The 19,928-nt window shown below is 36.1% G+C and overlaps 2 protein-coding genes across 2 annotated transcripts in view; one reads left to right on the top strand and one right to left on the bottom strand.

Annotated features, from left to right (window-relative positions):
* The window catches only part of VPS13C (vacuolar protein sorting 13 homolog C), a 176,373-nt gene that overhangs the window by 69,857 nt on the left and 86,588 nt on the right, over positions 1–19,928 (top strand). The window contains 9 exon segments of the mRNA XM_044918118.1: positions 2,598–2,677; positions 4,275–4,334; positions 5,910–6,069; positions 6,824–6,940; positions 7,816–7,919; positions 8,126–8,293; positions 8,780–9,084; positions 11,049–11,196; positions 16,937–17,045. Of these exon segments, the coding sequence (XP_044774053.1) occupies positions 2,598–2,677; positions 4,275–4,334; positions 5,910–6,069; positions 6,824–6,940; positions 7,816–7,919; positions 8,126–8,293; positions 8,780–9,084; positions 11,049–11,196; positions 16,937–17,045 (1,251 nt within the window).
* Positions 954–2,166, bottom strand: LOC110583929 (heterogeneous nuclear ribonucleoprotein A3-like). The gene is given in 2 exon segments (XM_044918119.1): positions 954–1,099; positions 1,102–2,166. Coding segments are annotated over 2 exon segments (1,134 nt in total). The 5' UTR covers positions 2,126–2,166; the 3' UTR covers positions 954–989.

The following is a 19,928-nucleotide window of genomic DNA, read 5'->3' as shown; positions in this document are numbered from 1 at the left end:
CTTGTGTGCTAATTAAGTATTTGAGGAATGATGTAATGGGTGAATCTACAGTAATTACTTAATATTTGCCTAATATTTTAGTCAAATATAAAGTCCTATTTTTGTTATTTTTTAATAGTTGAAACTAAAACACATCTCAGTTTAGAAGAAAAATGTTTTATATGTTAGTCAGTTTCTATAAACACTATGTTTGGATGGAGTTTACATTACTGTCTTGAGGGGAAAATGTAAAAAATTTGCTAGGCTGTTTTTTCCTTTAGGGAAGGTTATGACCTTGACGCTGAAGTGAAAATTCTAAGATTTCTCAGGAGCAGGAGTTATAGAACTGCAAATAATAAAAGATGGATAAAGTGGTGTATAAATCACTTCTTCCACAGCTTTTTGAGGTAGTTCCTTGGTATGTTTATGTGAAGGATATAGAGGATATCTAGTAGTGTACCTGTAGTTTTTAAATTAAAAGAAATTTAGCAATTCCCCTCCCTTAGAAAATACTTTCTTTTCTAATATGCCTTCTCTCTTGGCCTAAACAAAGAAAATTATGCAAATTTCTTTAATATGAATGAAATATTCTTAGAATTTTATAGCTGAATAAGGTATTACATATTTTTCTTTTTTTTTTTTAAGTCCTTAATTTTTTATTCATGGTACCACTACCACAATTTACAGGGCAATATACCTGATGTAATAAAAAGAAAAAGACAAAACTACAACAGATAAAAGACCTCAGGAATATACATCTAATTGACACTACATTGCATTAATCAATAGCTGCACTTTTTGCAAACTATGGCTATGACAGTCCTGAACAAGAAGGGTTTCCTGTTTAAGCTGCAGTAACTTTTCTGACTCTGGATCATCGTTCCTTCTGTGGCAGATTTTTACAGTTCCTCTAATGCATTTGGGACGACTGTCTCAAAGTAACCTGCAGCTTTCCTGACAACTCCTCGCTCTCCTGCTAAGAACTGTAGCCTTTTTCTTCTGAAATTTTTTTAGAACCTTCTGCTACCATATCCACCACTTCCACCACCAGATCCATAACCACCACCATAGGGACTGCCCGAGCTTCTTCCACCAAAACTGCCCCCCTTCATGGGCCCTAATTTGATTGCTGTTGTCCACTATAATTTCCAAAATCATTATAGTTCCCACCACCACCATAGTTACCTCCAAAATTTCCTCCTTCATTGTAACCATCATATCCTCCACCACCACCTCCATATCTGCCTCCTTGGTTTCCATATCCTGGTCCACCACCACCATCGCCTCCTCTACGTCTATAACCAGGACCATCACCATAGTTGCCACCATCACCTCCAAATCCATTATATCCACCATCACCTCCTCCATAACTACCTCTGCTGCCACCACCTCCGCCACGATAGCCTTCTCTTCCACCAAAGTTTCCACCATGGCCAAAGTTACCACCACTTCCAAAGTTTCCTCCACGACCCATGAAGTTGCCAGATCCACCTCCACAACCTCTTTGTGATCCAGCAGACTGCATTTCTTGTTTAGAAAGGGCTTTTTTCACTTCACAGTTATGCTCATAAATAGTGTGGTATTTCTGAACAACAGTTTTATCAACTGTATCATGATCATCAAAAGTTACAAAAGCAAATCCTCTCTTTTTTCCACTCTGCCTGTCTTCTACAACTTCTATGGTTTCAATCTTGCCATATTTTTCAAAGTAGTCTCTCAAATTATATTCTTCTGTATCTTTTTTAATACCACCAACAAAAATTTTCTTCGCTGTTAGATGGGCACCAGGCTTTACAGAATGCTCTCTAGAAACAGCTCTCTTTGGTTCCACTACATGCCCATCAACCTTGTGTGGTCGGGCACACATTGCTGCATCCATTTCTTCAACACAAGAGTAAGTCACAAAACCAAAACCCCTGGAATGTTTTGTTTGGGGGTCTCTCATCACCACACAATTTGTAAGTGTACCCCATTTTTCAAAATGTTCTCTTAAACTATCATCTGTAGTTTCAAAGCTCAAACCACCAATAAACAGTTTTCTCAACTGCTCTGGTTCCTTTGGATCATGGCCCTCCTCCCCCCGGCGGTGGCGGTGGCCACGGCCGGAGTTAGGCTGGGGGCGACCGGGCGGCGGTTTTACCTCCATTTTAAGACCGGACTCACCTCTTCCAACTCGAGTTCAATATGGGACCCGGTATTACATATTTTTCTAGTTCAGTCTTGTTATATAGTTGAGAAACTAAAGTTGAGTATCTCCTAGTAAGGGTAGAGATGAACTAGAATTAATTTTTCTTAATTCTTAATTAACTTGTCTTTCTATTGCCATATAAATGCACATATGTCCTTAAAAATATCTAGGGAAGTACTGATTATTTTTGAACACAGATGTAAAATCAAATGAAAATAAATATGCATGTTTTTAAGTAAGCTGGATGCTAAAGGTAAGATCAATATTTAGATTGGTTTATTTATTCACCAGTGCGTGAAAATATGTGCAGATAGTCTGTTAAAGCTTAATTAACAACATTTTTTTTAAGAAGAAAAAGACATACAGAAAATTCCAATCTTAAAAAAAGAGCAATTTATTTGAAACACTTTTTTCTTTTTCTTTAATCTAGGATCCAGAAAGAAGCCCCTTCACTTGATTAGCTCTTCTGATAAACCTGGATTAGATCTCTTAAAAGTAGAATATGTTAAGGTAAGGGCCATAATATGTTTACATATTTATTGTATACTCTAAACTGTCCTCTGGAAGGAAAAAGATGATTAGTAGAAAAAGCAGATCAGTAAATGCTCTAGATGTTTGTCATAGGTTTTAACCACAGGGATATCCACTGTTTCTTTTTCCATTTTCATGTTACACTTTCTCTTTCACTTAAGTACAAGACTAGGACCATTAAGAAGCCACCAAGCTCCCTGTCCCCAAAGATAGAAGCTTGGGATGATGTAGAATGCACTCCTATCTCTTGGGGCATATTCACCTGCCTATATTCGTTGTATGTGTAGGTGATATTTGGCTGAGTATCCTTCATCTAAAGGGATAAAGTCAAATTTGATTGGGTGCAGAAAGGAACTGCCAGGATTGGGAAAGGACTTAAAAAGATATCATATGAGAAATGCTGAAGGAAGTAATGGTATTTCGCTTCATTCAGGATTAGTTGATTTGTTTAATCATTCAACAACTATTTATTGAATGTCTTTGTCAGGTTCTGTTAGGCACTTGGGATACAGAGATTAAAAACATTCCCTGTTTTCAAGGAAATTAAGGACTTGTAGGAAGATAGACAAGTAGATAAAAATTAAAATATAATGTGGTTGATTCTCTCACAAAGAAGAGTATAAAGTTTTATTGCATTAAAGAGGCAGAGATGGGGAGCCTGGGTGGCTCAATTGGTTAAGCATCTCTCTTTGGCTCAGGTCATGATCTCGGGATCCTAGGATTGAGCCCCACATCTGGCTCCCTGCTCGGCGGGGAGTCTGCTTCTCCCTCACCCTCTGCTCCCCCTCCCCCTGCTCATGCTCTCTCTCTCTCTCTCAAATAAATGTAATCTTTTCTTAAAGATTATATTTATTTATTCATGAGAGACAGAGAGAGAGGCAGAGGGAGAAATAGGCTCCCAAGGAGCAGGGAGCCCAATGTGGGACTCAATCCCAGGACCCTGGGATCATGACCTGAGCCAAAGGCACACACTTAACCATCTGAGCCACCCAGGCGCCCTCAAATAAATATAATCTTAAAAAAAAAAAAAGAGGCAGAGAAACTGGCCTAGCCAGAAGGCTTCTCACAAGAGGTAAAACTGAATTTACTGTGGATGTTCCCAAGAGACAGAACTTGAACCAATAGATAATTATGATGGGAGATAGATTTTTGACTTAGTATGAAGACCTAATTAAATCAAATTTCTCTAAAGATTAAATTTGTAAGAAAATGAGATTTCTTTCACTGGAGTGAACCTAAAATAGACTTCCCAAAGATATAAAGGGATTCAGGGTTTGGGTGATGGATGGGCTAGATGACCTTTAAGCCTTCCAGCCTTCAGAGTTTATAATTCTGGTCTCTAGCTGTAGTTTCCACCTACATGGTCTTCCATATTTGAAGAGGAGAACAAATTTGCACGACTGTAATAAATAAATAATTTGGCTATAAATTTAAAATAATGACAGTAAAATTAATTATATAATATACATAAAATTACAGTTCTGAATAATATAAAAAAAAAGCTAAAGGTCATAATAAGTGATTTATTTTCTTTGGTCTTAAATCTTTCTTTAGAACTTTTGTTCTTTTTTTTTAGGCTGATAAGAATGGACCTAGTTTTCAAACCACATTTGAAAAAACTGAACAAACACTTAAGGTAAGAAATTTAGTTTAAAGAATATATCTTATTTGAAAATAACTTACTGTGGAAGGCTCCAGTATCCTTTGAGGAATAATGACTGGGTAATTTGATGAAATTATCAAGAACCAATAAAAGTTATAAATTAATCTCATAGATACCTGCCATGCTCTATATTTATCATTTAGTATCGTAGAGCTGGTGTTTTAACCTACTGTAGCACATCCTAATTATTTCTAATAAAGGGAATGCTATAGATGACAGAACTTTGATTTACAAAGAAACAACAGGATTTTAAACAAATCATACTATATACTGCTGTTTAATGCAGGGCTGAGAAAGTGTGAAATACAAGGAGAGATGTTGAGTACTTCCGGAGCCACATGAAGGTAGTCACATGGAGGAAGACGAAACAAAAGTAGTTGTGGGTTACATTAAAAAGATAATCAGAGATAGGAATTTTAGGTTACACTTTTGAGAGATGGGAGAATCTGTTGAATATTGTGAACCCTCCTTTTTATAGTTTTTTATATCCACTTAGTGCTCTGAGGCAATAAAAGGAAATTTTTTTTCTTAAGGTTTTATTTATTTATTTGAGAGAGAGAGAGAATGAGAGAGAGCATGAGAGGAGAGAGGGTCAGAGGGAGAAGCAGACTCCCCGCTGAGCAGGGAGCCCAAAAGGAAATTCTTTTATATAAGCAAAGATTTTTTTTTAAAACTTTCATTTGCTATTAGAAAACCACATATTCCTGAAAGCAGTTTTTGTTGGTGTCTTAGCTTTCTTGGGTCACTGTTTTAAAAAATGTAACTTATTTTTCTAAAAGATATATTATCTATCTATCTATTTAAATGATAAGACTATTATGGTTTTAAACAATCATTTAGTAACTGAGAATTCACTTATAATTGTACTTTTTTTTTTAATTTTTTAATTTTTAATTCTTTTTTAAAGATTTTATTTATTTATTTGACAGAGAGAGACACAGCGAGAGAGAGAGAGAGCACAAGCAGGGGGAGTGGGAGAGGGAGAAGCAGGCTTCCCGCGGAGCAGGGAGCCCGATGCGGGGCTCGATCCCAGGACCCTGGGATCATGACCTGAGCCGAAGGCAGACGCTTAACGACTGAGCCACCCAGGCGCCCCTATAATTGTACTTTTTATATTTAAATCTCATGAATATCACATTTGAAATTATTTCTTGACCTAGTATTAACACATGGTGATTTGGGGGTTTCATGATCTAACTTATATGTTTTATGTAATCATAATAAAGAGTCCGTTGAAGATCCAAAAACATGATGGATATTGGGATGGTCATGACAAGCAGATTATAGCCTCCATGTTAATTCTGCTTGGGAAATGGAATAATTAGGTTAGTTTGATATTCATAGGAACTCTCAATGTGTGTAAGTGTGATTTACTCTCTATATATTTCCTGTTTAAGGAGTCTAGGTTATGAGTCTTGATCTCCTCTCTCTTCCTTCCAAGCTGTGGAAGCAGTGATGTAAGCCTAGCTAGAAGCCTTTCAGGTCCATCATGGAGATTATGGGTATGATTGGCCTGAAAAACAGATTTTCTTTTTAAAAAATTTCTAGGTGGCTTTTTCATCTTTAAATCTGTTGCTGCAAACACAAGCTCTTCTGTCTTCTATTAATTACCTGACAACCATAATTCCATCCAATGACCAAAGAAGTGATTCCAAAGAAGTGCAAATTTCAGATGAGAAGCAACAAAAAAATTCAGCTCTGCAGAAAGGTATGAAAAACACTTCATTTCTTGTTAACAAGCATGTTAGAATCTAGAGGAAAACAATGAATCTTAGAGATCATTTAGCTCAGTCTTTTGTGTGCCATTTTTCCCACTTCTGTCCTTTTCTTCAAACAAAATCATATGTGGGTATCTATATAAGGTATATAAGGAAAAGGTAACTAATACTGTTGCTTTAAAAAAAAAAATACCTGTTTTTGTTCTTTGGTGGTGGTGGGGAATGCTTTAGGTGGATAATAGGGAAGAAAACCTCTATTTACATTGAGTTCTTCCTCCCTTATCTATGGCTCCTGAAGAGGCCCCACAGAGGGTTGGTCTTCCCTTCCATTTTACAAATAAGGAAGTAAGACCCAGAGACATGAGGATAGCAGTGCAGGGATAGCATCTAGTTGGACAAGAGCCCAGATTTCAGATCAGGAAGAATTCAGTTTAAATCCTGCCTCTGCTACTTAAATTAAGTGACCGTAGGCACATTATTTTACTTCTCTGAGTTTCAGTGTCCTTATGTTATTTATTTTGTGTTTTTTTTCTTGCTTTTAAATTATAAAAGTAATATCTCAATATGAAAAATGCAAACTGTACAGAATATATAAAGCAAAAAAAATATTTGAAATCTTTAAGAACTTGAGAATTTTATAATTTTTTAAAACAGAACTGTGGATCACTTAATCTAAGGAAGAAACCTTAACAGAGTTTGAATTACTAGAATCCCATGTGATAGAATGCTTTGTTTTATTTTTAGTGATTGTATCCTCTAAAGATAGGGACATTATTGACTTCAGGCTGTTTGCCAAATTGAATGCTTTCTGTGTCACTGTTTGCGATGAGAAGAACAATATTGCTGAAATCAAGATTCAAGGTAAAAGTTTTCACACTGTTAAAAATTGTTTAAAAGATAGCTTTTTAAAAAATGTTAAAAATACATAAATGGAGGGCTCTGAGCTGTGAAAACGATAATTTTTTTCATGACGTAATTGAACTGCATGTTTTCTTTGCTCTTTGGGCTATAGCTGCTGGTCAGAATCTGACCATCAAATTGAAGCACATATATTAGTATTTTGAATCTTTCTGAGAGTTGTCTTGGAGGTGAAAAGAGATACTAACGTCCATGTGGGGATGCTGTTGATTAGCTGGGATAGATGTCAATCCAGAATTCAGGTTAAGGTCTACGAATATGCTTTCTATTGGTACAAATGCAAAACAACCTTATAATGAAGAGGAGAGCCTATGAGCCCATTATGTTCTTTTAGGCCAAAGCTGCTAAGACTAATCTGATTCTGTCTTTACCAGCTCACTGTGATCCGATAAATGTAAAGAATATACTTAATGAAATTCTTAAATAACTAAAAGCCCCCAAAATTACGTGTTTTTTTGTTGTTGTTCTTTCCAAGCTGGCAGTGTATCCGTAGTGAATTTGATTCATGAAACTTAGAGCTTCTGTGTAAATGACTGGATATAAGATATAAAGGGTTTCCTGAAACCCCATGATAATCAGTTTGTACTAGGTATAGTTTTTCCAGAAGGTTGAAAATTCAGGTAATTGACTTATAATGAATTTATAGGTTTCATTGTTTATAACACTAAAAATATATAATATTGCCGCTTATTTATCAGTTGGGAGTTCAAATATAGCTAAATTTTCACCCCCAAATAAAATTACACAATGAAAAGAAATACCTTGATCTTATTATGGTAGGTCTTTAGAAATTGTAATAATATAATTTTTTTTTTCAGGTCTTGATTCTTCTCTTTCTCTTCAGTCAAGAAAACAGTCACTATTTGCCAGATTGGAAAATATTATTGTCACAGATGTTGATCCTAAGACAGTCCATAAAAAAGTAGGTGTAGTAAATAGATAGCTAATGTTTTGATAATTGAATGTGAGATTTTATTTTTAAATATACTTTAAGAAATATTAATGAAATATGTCTTGATACACAAATCTTTGTTTCAATAATGATTAAAAATATAAGCCCCTTTTAAATGAGAGTTTATTTTGTCATTATCCTCTTGGAAAGAGTACATTCAAATCTCTGCTTTTCAGGCTGTCTCAATAATGGGAAATGAAGTTTTTCATTTTAACTTGGATTTGTATCCAGATGCTACTGAGGGAGAGTCCTATACTGACATGTCCAAAGTGGATGGTGTGGTATCACTGAGTGTTGGCTGTATTCAGATTGTCTATCTTCATAAATTCCTCATGTCACTACTGGTAAAGTCTCTATTTATATATTGATTTTTCAACTTAGAAATACTTAAGTAAGTCTGGTAGTTATGATTGCAGATCTTACAAAGTTTGGATTTTAGGACGTGCATTGTTTTGATTATAGATGGTATTTATGTATTAATGTAGAGGTCAAAACCTCATTTTAACAGCTGAAATCTGAGTCATTTGATGATTTTTGTCTAGAACTGGAATTATTTTTTTGCCAGAACATAGTGCAACCAAATTTTCAAGTAAAGAAATACTGAAAATGCTTTTTTCCCTCTTCTGTTCCTCAGCCAAATACCCTTAGCCCTTATCAGGTAGCTCATAAATACAGATGGATGATTGGTGATTCCTTCCTAATTTTAGATAAATAAGACTCAATTGAAAGTTATGTACAGGAAAAAAATAGTGCATAGATAAAAAAGAAGATTGCATTATTAATGATGTGCTTGTCATCTGTTTATCTTCTTTTATACTTTGTGTCTATAGACCTTCCTGAACAATTTCCAGACAGCCAAAGAAGCTCTAAGTGCTGCCACTGCGCAGGCTGCAGAAAAGGCTGCCAGGAGTGTGAAAGATCTTGCCCAGAGGAGTTTTCGTGTTTCTCTCAGTATTGATCTGAAAGCACCAGTTATAGTCATCCCACAGTCTTCCATTTCCACTAATGCAGTAGTGGTTGATCTTGGGCTAATCAGAGTTCAAAATCAGTTTAGTCTGGTGTCTGGGGAAGACCATTTAAACCCTCCAGTAATTGATAGAATGGATGTGCAGCTAACAAAGCTCAAGCTCTCTAGGTATACTCTCTTTCAATAATTATGGATTTAAGTATTATTTAATGTTTTCCATGAAATTTTGTGTACGTTGAAATTTATACCCACAGTGCTTCTGTTGCACAGAATATTTACTTATTAATTCATTTTTTGAAAAGATTTTATTTATTAGAGAGAGAGAGATAGCAAGAGAAACATGAGCAGGGGTGAGGTGGGGAGAGGGAGAAGCAGGCTCCTTGCTCAGCAAGGAGCTCAAGGACGACGTGGGGCTTGATCCCAGGACCCCAAGAACATGACCTGAGCCGAAGGCAGATACTTAACCGACTGGCCACCCAGGCACCCCTGAATAGTTTTTTTTTTTTTTTAAATCAACTTTTTATTTTGAGAAATTTCAAACTTAACAGAAAAATTCCAAAAATTTTACCATGGGCACACTTACAATCCTTCACCTAGGTTCACCAGTTGTTTACATTTGCTTTAACTCTAAGTGTATGCATATTATTATCATTTGGAACATCTTTTTAAGTTAATTTTTCCAGGTGAGATGAAATTGACTTATTATCTTAGTTTCAGGTGTATAACATGATTCAATATTTGTATATATTGTGAAACAATCACCACCATAAGTCTAGTTAACATTCATCACTACACATAATTACAGTTCTTTTTCTTGTGATGATCTTTTAAGATCTACTCTCTTAGAAACTTTTAAAAATACAATACAGTATTATTAGCTAGTCACCTTGCTGTACATTACATCCCCAGGACTTAATTTATTTTATAACTGGAAGTTAAAACATTTTTTGCTGAACCTTTTGAGTATAGACATCTTAACCCTTTGCTCTAAATGCTTTAGCATGTGTCTCCTAAGAACAAGAGCATGCATCCTCTTATATAACCATAATGCAATTTCAAATTCTGGAAATTTAACACTGATCCAACAATAATATCTAATATGCAGTCAATATTCAAATTTTACCAGTTGTCCCAGTAGTGTCCATTACAGTAATTTTCCCCTTGATCCAGGATCACGTATGGCATTTAATTGTATCCCATACTACTGAGGGGGATTTCTATACTGATAGGTACTTGCTCTGGAATAGTTCTTCAGCCTTTCTTAGTCTTCCATGATGATGACAGTTTTGAAGAGTACAGTCTAGTTATTTCATGGAATGTCTCTCAGTTTGGTTTTGTCTGAGTGATTCCTCATGATTTAATTGAGCTTGTATATTTCTGTAAGTATCTGTGTAAATAATGATGTATCTGTAGAACTCCCACCAGGTGAACATGAAAGTCTCTATATCATACATTTTAAAATCATTTTCTACCCCATCCAAGGAGATTTAATTATCCTGAATAAAAAAGGAAAATTATAAGGCAAGTTCAGAAAATAATTCTGGAGAAGGGCGCCTGGGTGGCTCAGTTGGTTAGGCGACTGCCTTCGGCTCAGGTCATGATCCTGGAGTCTCTGGATCGAGTCCTGCATTGGGCTCCCTGCTCGGCAGGGAGTCTGCTTCTCCCTCTGACCCTCCCCCCTCTCATGTGCTCTCTCTCGTTCTCTCTCTCTCAAATAAATAAATAAAATCTTAAAAAAAAAAAAATTCTGGAGAAGAGCTTTATCAAACTCTTTAGAAAATGCTAACTGTTCATCTTGCCATTTTTAAAAAATCTCTGTATAAATGCATATATCAGTCCTTGTACAGCTGTATTTGATGATTCCCCCCATATATTCAACAATATGAATTTCTTTTTAAAATTTAATCCGTGTGTGACCTACTGTTTGAAGAAGGTTTTCTTAATGGCTGATTGTATATCATGTATTTTAATCTGTCCTTAAAGTGAATTATTGATTGAGATTAGAAAATATTTAACTAGCACTGTTTCAAATCAGTGTTTAGAGCAGCAACTTTTGATTTTGTGTCCTTTTAATGATAGGTTGCATTTTCCTTCTATGTTTATGCATAGATATCAATTATATTTTTAATTAGGACAGTGATCCAGCCAGGCATTTCCCATCCTGATATTCAGCTCTTGCACCCAATTAACTTGGAATTTTCTGTAAATCGGAATCTAGCTGCATCTTGGTATCACAAAGTGCCTGTTGTAGAAATTAAAGGACATCTTGAGTCAATGAATGTAAGTATATGAGTGAAAAAAACTCATTACTGAAATTTTAGATTCTGAAGACTTTCTTAGTATAAATCCATATGATACATGAAATTGTTTACTGATTGGCGTACAAAAAATTTCAATGAGGTCTTGTCCAAAAAGATGTTTATTATTTAGCAGAATTTAATCTTCAGTTAAGTGTAACTTAACATTGGTGTATGTATGTATGTATGTATATATGTACAGTTGATATACAATATTAGTTTTGGGTGTATAACATAGTGATTCAACATTTATATACATTGCAAAATAGTCACCATAATGTCTTTTATCATCTATCATCTTACAAAGTTAATATTGTATTATTGACTATATTTTCCATACTGTATATTAACATCCTCATGACTTATTTATATTATAACTGGAAGTTTGCTCTTATTAATCCCTTTCACCCATTTCATACCCCTAACCCCCCTTCCCCTCTGGGAACCAACCACTGTCTGTTTTCTGTGTCTATGAGCCTAGTTTTTGTTTTGTTTTGTTTTTTAGATTTCACATATAAGTAAAATCATGCTGTATTTGTCTTTCTCTGACTTACATCATTAGGCATAAATGTTTTTGTTTTCTTTGGATAGATAAGCAGTAGTGGAATGGCTGGATCACATGGTAGTTCTTTTTTTTTTTTTTTTTTTTTTTTTTAGGAACCTCCATACTGTTTTCCATAGTGGCTGTACCAGTTTACATTCCTATCAACAGGACCTGTGGGCTCCCTTTTCTCTACCTCCTTGCCAGTACTAGTTGTTTCTTGTCTTTTGGGTAGTAGCCATTCTGAGAGGTGTGCAGTGATATCTAATTGTGGTTTTGATTTCATTTCCCTGATGAGTAATGATGTTGAGCATCTTTTCATGTACTTGTTGGTCATTTCTGTGTCTCTTGGAAGAATGTCTTTTCAGATCCTTTGCTCATTTTTTAACCAGATTGGTTTTTTGTTTTGTTTTGTTTTAAGGTTTTATTTATTTATTTATTTGACAGAGAGAGACAGCGAGAGAGGGAACACAAGCAAGGGGAATGTGAGAGGGAGAAGCAGGCTTCCTGTTGAGTAGGGAGCCCGATGAGGGGCTCGATCCCAGGACCCTGGGATCATGACCTGAGCCAAAGGCAGACGCTTAACGGCTGAGCCACCTAGTCACCCCTAACCAGATTGTTTTTTTTATTACTGAGTTGTATGAGTTCTTTATATATTTTGGATATTAACTGCTTATCAGATATATGACTTGCAAATATCTTTTCCCATTCAGTCAGTTGCCTTTTCATTTTAATAATGGTTTCTTTTTCTGTGCAGAAGCTTTTTAGTTGATATAGTTCCAGTTGGTTATTTTTCCTTTTGTTGCCCTTGTCTTTAGAGTCAGATCTAAGGAAAAATCTTTAAGATCGAAGTTAAGGAGCTTAACACCTATTTTTTTTTTTTTTTTTTTTTCTAGGAGCTTTATGGTTTCAGGTCTCACATTCAAGAGTTTCATCCATTTGAGTTAATTTTTGTATATAGTGTAAGAAAGTGGTCCAGTTTCATTCTTTTACATGTAACACTTAAATTTGAACACATCCAAAACTCTTCACCTCCCACAGAGTTTGTTTTTGATGTCCCTTTTTACATCTTTTATTTTTACTACTTTTTTTAAACATTTTTAGTAGTTTTATAAGTGATTAATCTACTACCTTTACTATATATTTACCTTTTCCAGTGAGATTTTTACTTTCATATGTTTTCTCTTTATTAATTAGTGCCATTTCTTTTCATCATAAGTCTTTTTTAACATTCTTAAAAGGCTGGTTTAGTGGTTCTGAACTCCTTTAGCTTTTGCTTGTCTGAGAAACACTTTATCTCTCCTTCTATTTGAATGATAAACTTGCTAGGTAGAGTATTCTTCATTGGAAATTTTTTTTAGTACTTTGAATAGGTCATGCTACTCCTTTGGCTTGTAAAGTTTCTTCTAAGAAATTTGCCAATAGCCTTATGGGTTTCCCTTGAACATAACAAGTTGTTTTTGTCTTGCTGCTTTTAAGATTCTCTCTTTATCTTTTACTTTTAACATTTTAATTATAATGTGTCTTGGTGTAGTGCTCCTTGGGTTCATCTTTTTTAGTACTCTCTGGGCTTCCTGGACCTGGATATCTGTTTCCTTCCCTAGGTTAGGGAAGTTTTCAGGTATTATTTCTTCAAAAAGTTGTCTGCCCCTTTCCTCTCTCTTCTCCTCTGAGACTTCTGTAATGTTAATATTCTTCTGTTCATTGTTGTCCTCAAAGTCCCTTAAGATAGCTTCATTTTTAAAAATTTTTAAATGTTGTTATTACTCTGTGTTGGTGAGTTCTGTTGCTTTATCTTCCTGTTCACTGATCTGTTCTCCTTCATCCAGTCTGCTGCTGAACCCCTCTAGGGTATTTTTCAGTTCAGTTTTGTTTCTTTAGTTCCCTGACTTCTGTTTGGTACTTTCTTATATTTTATATCTCCTTGTTGAAGTTTCCACTGTGTTCATCCATTCTTCTCCTGAGTTCAGTGAGTACCTTTATGATCATAACTTTAATTCTTTATCAGGTAGATTGCTTTCTAAATATTATTAAAGTGTTTTTCTTAGGTTTTGTATTCTCTAATTTGAAAATATTTGTTTCCTCATTTTGCTTGACTTTCTGTGTTTGTTCCAATTTGTTAGGTGAAACAACTCCTTTTTTCAGTCTTGAATGAATGGCCTTGTTTAGGTGATGGTCCTTCTCTCTCAATCTTGCCATAGCTTGTGGTTGTCTCTTGAGCTTTTGTGGTTGTCAAAACCGCCTGATTTATTATTGGTATGCCCTCATTATTTAGAGTGTATCAAGATCTGTCAGTGGAGGGGCGCCTGGGTGGCTCAGTCACTAAGCGTCTGCCTTCGGTTCAGGTCATGATTCCAGGGTCCTGGGATTGAGCCCTGCATTGGGCTCCCTGCTCAGCCAGGAGCCTACTTCTCTTGCTCCCACTCCCCCTCCTTCTGTTCCCTCTCCAGCTGTCTCTCTCTCTCTCTCTCTCTCTGTCAAATAAATAAATAAATAATCTTAAAAAAAAAAAGATCTATCAGTGGATCCAAGTGGAGGAATATTAAGAGAATGGGATAGAGCATGAGAGGGGGGAGGGTCAGAGGGAGAAGCAGACGCCCTGCTGAGCAGGGAGCCTGATACGGGACTCAATCTCGGGACTCCAGGATCATGACCTGAGCTGAAGGCAGTCGCTTAACCAACTGAGCTACCCAGGCACCCAGTTTGGCACCTAGTTTTAAGTTGATTGGAAGCCAGACCCTCAGGCAACAGCTTTTAAAATATGCAAATATATACAGTCCTATGGGACTGCAGTCATAATCCCTGCTGGGCTCCAGACTAGGAGATCTGGAGGTGTCCACTGAGCAACAACTGAAAAAATTAGTGTATTGCATTGGTGTATAAATGAGTGTATGAACTCCTTTCTGGGAAGTCTTGTCTAGCTGTAATGAGGCCAAGAGGATGTGCAAGGCTAGTGTCTCCCTGCTTTCATACCCTGAAAGCTCCTCTTTAGTCTCTAGATGTGTGGGAAACCTGAAGTCTGTCCCTTAGGCTGATGCTCAAGGTTGAGTGAATAGGTCTTTTTCATAGACTAAGGATGTGCTTCAGTCTGCTGTCTGTGCATTGCCCTGGGAGTGGTAACTTGCCAAGAACTGTCTTTCTGATAGTTACGGTCCTGTGGAGCTCTGGAACACCAGCCTTCTTGGCTAGCAGGGCCAGGAGATCAAGGGTGTTCACTTTGTGGATTGCACATGCCTGCTGGCTTTAGGAAGACACCTTGTGAGTGTAGGGGGCGGAGCATGCTCCCTGGCTTCAGAAAGGCAGTGGGAAAATGTCTTGACTGCGTGTGCCCATGAGCTTCAGCAGCAAAACAGGCTAGTGCCTTGTGCGTCTGTGTACTGACTTTAGTCTGGGAGTGGGAAAATGCCGGGACCACTCACCCACTCCAGCCATGGGTATGTTGCAGCTGCCTGTGCTTGCAAACTTGAGCTGGCAAGTGGGAGAACTCCACCACAGTTTTGTTCTCCGGCCCAGCCAGGTTGCAAGGCAGCACTGCCATTGCCAGTGCAGCCCAGCCTCAGCAGGTGTTGTGACTGCTCCCCCACTCATCCCAGCAAGGCTCTGGGAGGGTGCCGTGTCTGAGCTCTCCTGTCTGTGCTAGCGGGCCATGTGGAGAGTGCAACTGTGGCATCTGCTAGCGTGTCAGTCTCCCAGCAGTATTTCAGATGTCTCCTGCTCCTTCAGCCAGTGCCCCCAGATCAGCAAGTGAATTTCCCTCATATGCAGTCTAGGTGCTTTTCAAACTGCTGGTTTTTCACTGGATCTTGGGACAAGCCCTTTAAGAGAGGAGTCTCAGTTTGGGACACCTGGAGGTCAGTCCTGTTGGTTTTCCAAGCCAGACATTCTAGGGGCTTCTCGCTTTGGTGCACATCCCAGGGACACGGGTACCCCATGGGGAGCACCAACTCCTCACTCCTCCATGAGAAGCACCTGTCTGGTGAGATCCTTCCCTTTTGTGTGACATCACTGGGGGAGGGCAGTGAGACCATGTCTCTCTGCCTCTCCAGCTTTCCTCAGTGTGGTCCTTTTATCTTTCGCTTTGAAGAGCAGTTCATCAGGCTTCAGGTCTTTCTCAGAGGAAAATGATGCATATGTAGTTGTAGATTTAGTGTGTATGTGGGAGGTGAGTTCAGGGTCTTCCTATGCCACCATCTTGGACCCCTCTTCCTTATTTAATTTTTAAATTTGATATATGTACACAATAGCAGAGATCTGTGTGTAAATTGTTTATTAGTATATCTCATTTTATATGTTATATACCCATAGTTTTAATTTTAGGGGTATCTCAGTACCCCTATAGCATTGAGGGCAAAGCTTATTTTTTATACTGAAGATAGCCTTTTTATTTCATTGGAATTGTTATTTTTAAAAATGTAGAATTTTTGTTTTTTCTAAGTTTGTCACTTTTTTTAAATGATCTGATTTCTTGGGCGCCTGGGTGGCTCAGTTGGTTAAGCGACTGCCTTCGGCTCAGGTCATGATCCTGGAGTCCCAGGATCGAGTCCCGCATCGGGCTCCCTGCTCGGCAGGGAGTCTGCTTCTCCCTCTGACCCTCCTCCCTCTCATGCTCTCTGTCTCTCATTCTCTCTGTCTCAAATAAATAAATAAAATCTTTAAAAAAAAAAAAAGATCTGATTTTTTTAATCATTATTATCTTTCCCTATAGTTTATATAAGTTAAGTAGATGGAACTAATACTGATTTATAAATCACCTTTTTTTCTCCAAACATTTTATTATCTTTGAAACCAAGAATATAAAATGAAATAAGTAGTGAAATACTTGAGTGCATAATGAATATATAATTTTTCAGTGTTAAGGTTATTCTTTCTTCAGTGTCTTATAAATAGTAATTTATTATCTATATTAGAATTGTTTCATTTTATTTAGCTATTTTTTAAAGGAATTAAAAAAATATTTATTTATTTGAGAGAGAGAGAGAGAGAACAAGCAGGAGGGAGGGGGAGAGGGAGAAGCAGCCTCCCTGCTGAGCAGGGAGCCCGATGCGGGACTCAATGTCAGGACCCTGGGATCATGACCTGAGCCAACGGCAGATGCTTAACCAGCTGAGCCACCCAGATGCCCCTAAAATTTTTCATTTTAAAATGAAATATCTTTATCTTTTCTTTTAATGATATTTCACAGGTTAATCTCAATCAAGAAGATCTTAATCTTTTATTTAGAATACTAGCAGAAAATCTTGGCGAGGCTACTGAAGACTTGAATAAAATGAAACCAGGAGTACAAAAGACAGGTAAGAGACTGACAGTAGGTGGCATAATACACATATCTATTTATTTTACAATTTAGTAGGGGAAACAGACAATAAAAATGACATAAACAAATATATATTTACAAATTGTGATTTGTATTACCATGAAAAGAAAGAAGATGTTTATTTGTTGAATAAATATTGCATGAACCTGTAGTTAAAGCTGATGGACTCTCTTTAGTTATGGCAATAGTTGGTTATAGGTTCTGAACTTATTTCTAAGTTGCATTAAATTAGGAGGAACCATAAAGAAGCATTTTACATCTGGTGGATTCCTGGAATAATTACTGTATGCAAATAAAAACACTCAAAGTTGGCAGCGGGCTATGGTAGCATAGTTAATCTGATTTTTAAATTAGGTTTTGTGGTAAAATATCTTTAAGAATGAAAACATTTGATAAATTACACCTCAGCAAAGAAAATACTGAAAAATTGTACTGCAGTAAAAACTCAGAGAATTTAAATTATTAGTTGCAATGGCTTTTTGACTTAAAGGAAAAGTAACTACCAGACCTAATTTTTAAAACTGTTTTATATATGTATATGACATGCACATATAGTTATTTTTTTCAAACAAATGGCACTATCCTATAAATGTGTATATGTGTATTTCTGCACTTTGCTTTTTTTATTTCAAATAACAGTTTATCTTGGTGTTCATTCTATATCTGTAAATATACTATGTATAGTTCTGTCTCATTCTTTCTAATGGCTGCCTGGCATTAAATTATCTTGAAGTATTATAATTTATTTAGCAAGTCTGTGTTGATGGACATTGCAGATTGTTTTCAGTCTTTCACTCTTACCCATTACATTGAATATCCTTGTCCATACACTTTTACGAGTGCACATATATCTGTAGGGGAAATACCAGGACTTCTTGATTAAAGGGTATTTAATTTTTATTAACTTAATATATGTTAAGTTAATGAATTTAATTAATTTAATTGAACATTTTTGACACCTCTTGCCAGTTGCTCCCCTTAGAACTTGTACTAATTTTGCACTCCCACCAGCTTGTTTTTTTGTATTAAAATTTTTGCTAAATTGCTAATTGAAAAATGGTATCTCACTATATTTTTATTTTTAAAAAAACTTTTTCTTACTATATTACAGAGCACAAATAGTAGTAAAGAACACAAATCTTAAGTGTACAGTTCAGTGAATTTTTATGTATAGCTATACCATATAGCTCTTAATCACCATGATTAATATATAGAACATTTCCAGCTCACCCCAGAAAGCCTCCGTATGCCCCTTCCCAATCAGTACCAAACACCCACCTGCCCTCAAATCCACCCAGAATTAACTGCCATCCTTATTTGTAATACCACAGATAGATTAGTTTTGCCTGTTTTTGAATTTCACATAAATGGAGTCATACAGAGTTTACTCTTTGGTTTTTGGCTTCTTTCAGTCACTGTTTTGTTTGGGAGATTCTTCCATGTTGTTGTGTGTAGTGGTAGTTGTTCTTTTTAATCCTGTGCATATTTATCATATGAATGCATTAATATTTATTTTATCCATTCTACCTTTGATGGCAAACATTTGGGTTGTTTCCATTTTTTGACTGTCTTGAATAAAGTTGCTATGAATGTTGTTATACATGTCTTTTGTTATACTTATATACTGTCTTCTTTTGGTTGTATAGCTAGGCTTCACATGTTAGGCTCATTTGTTAGGTTTACGTTTAGCTTCAGTAACTTATGCCATATTATACCAAACGATTTTCTGAATGGTTGTACTAATTTACCAGCAATGTATGAGGGTACTAGTTGTTTCACATTCTCACTGGCCCTTGGTATTGTCAATATTTTTAAATTTAGCCATCCTGGCTGATATGCAGTGGTATTTCTATGGTTCTTATTTGTTCCCTGATTACTAATGAAACTGACACCTTTTCATTTGCTTACTGGCCATTTGGATATCCTTTTCCATGACATGACTATTCAAATCTATTGACCATTATTTTTATTGAGTTTTTTTTTTTTCTTAGTGATATATTGGAGTTCTTTGTTCATTCTGGATATGAGCCTTTTGTTGGTTGTGTGTGTTATATGTGTATGTGTTGATATAGGCATAGAAATAGCCCTATCTGTGATTTGCTTTTCATTCTTAATTGGGTCTTTTATGAAAAGAATTATTTAGTTGTAATGAATTCCAATATATCATTTTTGAAAGTGATTAGTGCCTTTTATTTCTTAAGAAATCTCTGCCTATTCCAGTAATTATTTTGTAAAAGCAAAATATTTTTTAGAATCATTTCCCCTGGATCACACTGTGGAACAGTGCTGGAATAAGGTGATAGTTAAGAAACCTCACCCTATGTGTTTCTTTCTCAGAGTTAATAATTGACAGCATTGGTTTTTCATATGGTTTTCTGGTATGGTTTATGGTACAGAATTCTTGTGTTAGTGATCATAGATAATGTTAACTCCAATAATATTAGTAACTAATGTAATGTTAATGAGGGTTAGTTCAGAGTAATGGCTATTGTGAGACTGATGAGTTTGGACTCTACCATTTGCCATCTGTGTGAAGTTGGGCAACGTCCTGAATCTATCTGAACCTCAATCTGCTCATCTGTGAAATGAAGTTAATAAAGTTTTATCTTGAAGGGTTGATATAAAAATGAAATGAGACAATCCATATACAGCCCTTAGCATAGTGACCAGCACAGAGGTAAGCAAGTGATAGCTATTATTAATTTTGTGTATTACAGTTTAGAAAGCAATTTTATTGCATTTCTGAGTATGTGATTTTCAGCACAACGATGTCAGTTTCATATAGCTTTACTTTTGCTTTTTTGTATGGTATAAGAGATTGTAACCATCTCTCCTATTTTTTTTCTTTTCTAGCTTTAAC

This window comes from Neomonachus schauinslandi, chromosome 9 (genome assembly GCF_002201575.2).
Source record: "Neomonachus schauinslandi chromosome 9, ASM220157v2, whole genome shotgun sequence".
NCBI classification, from domain to species: Eukaryota; Metazoa; Chordata; class Mammalia; order Carnivora; family Phocidae; genus Neomonachus; species Neomonachus schauinslandi.
This window is presented reverse-complemented; position numbering and strand designations above follow the sequence as displayed.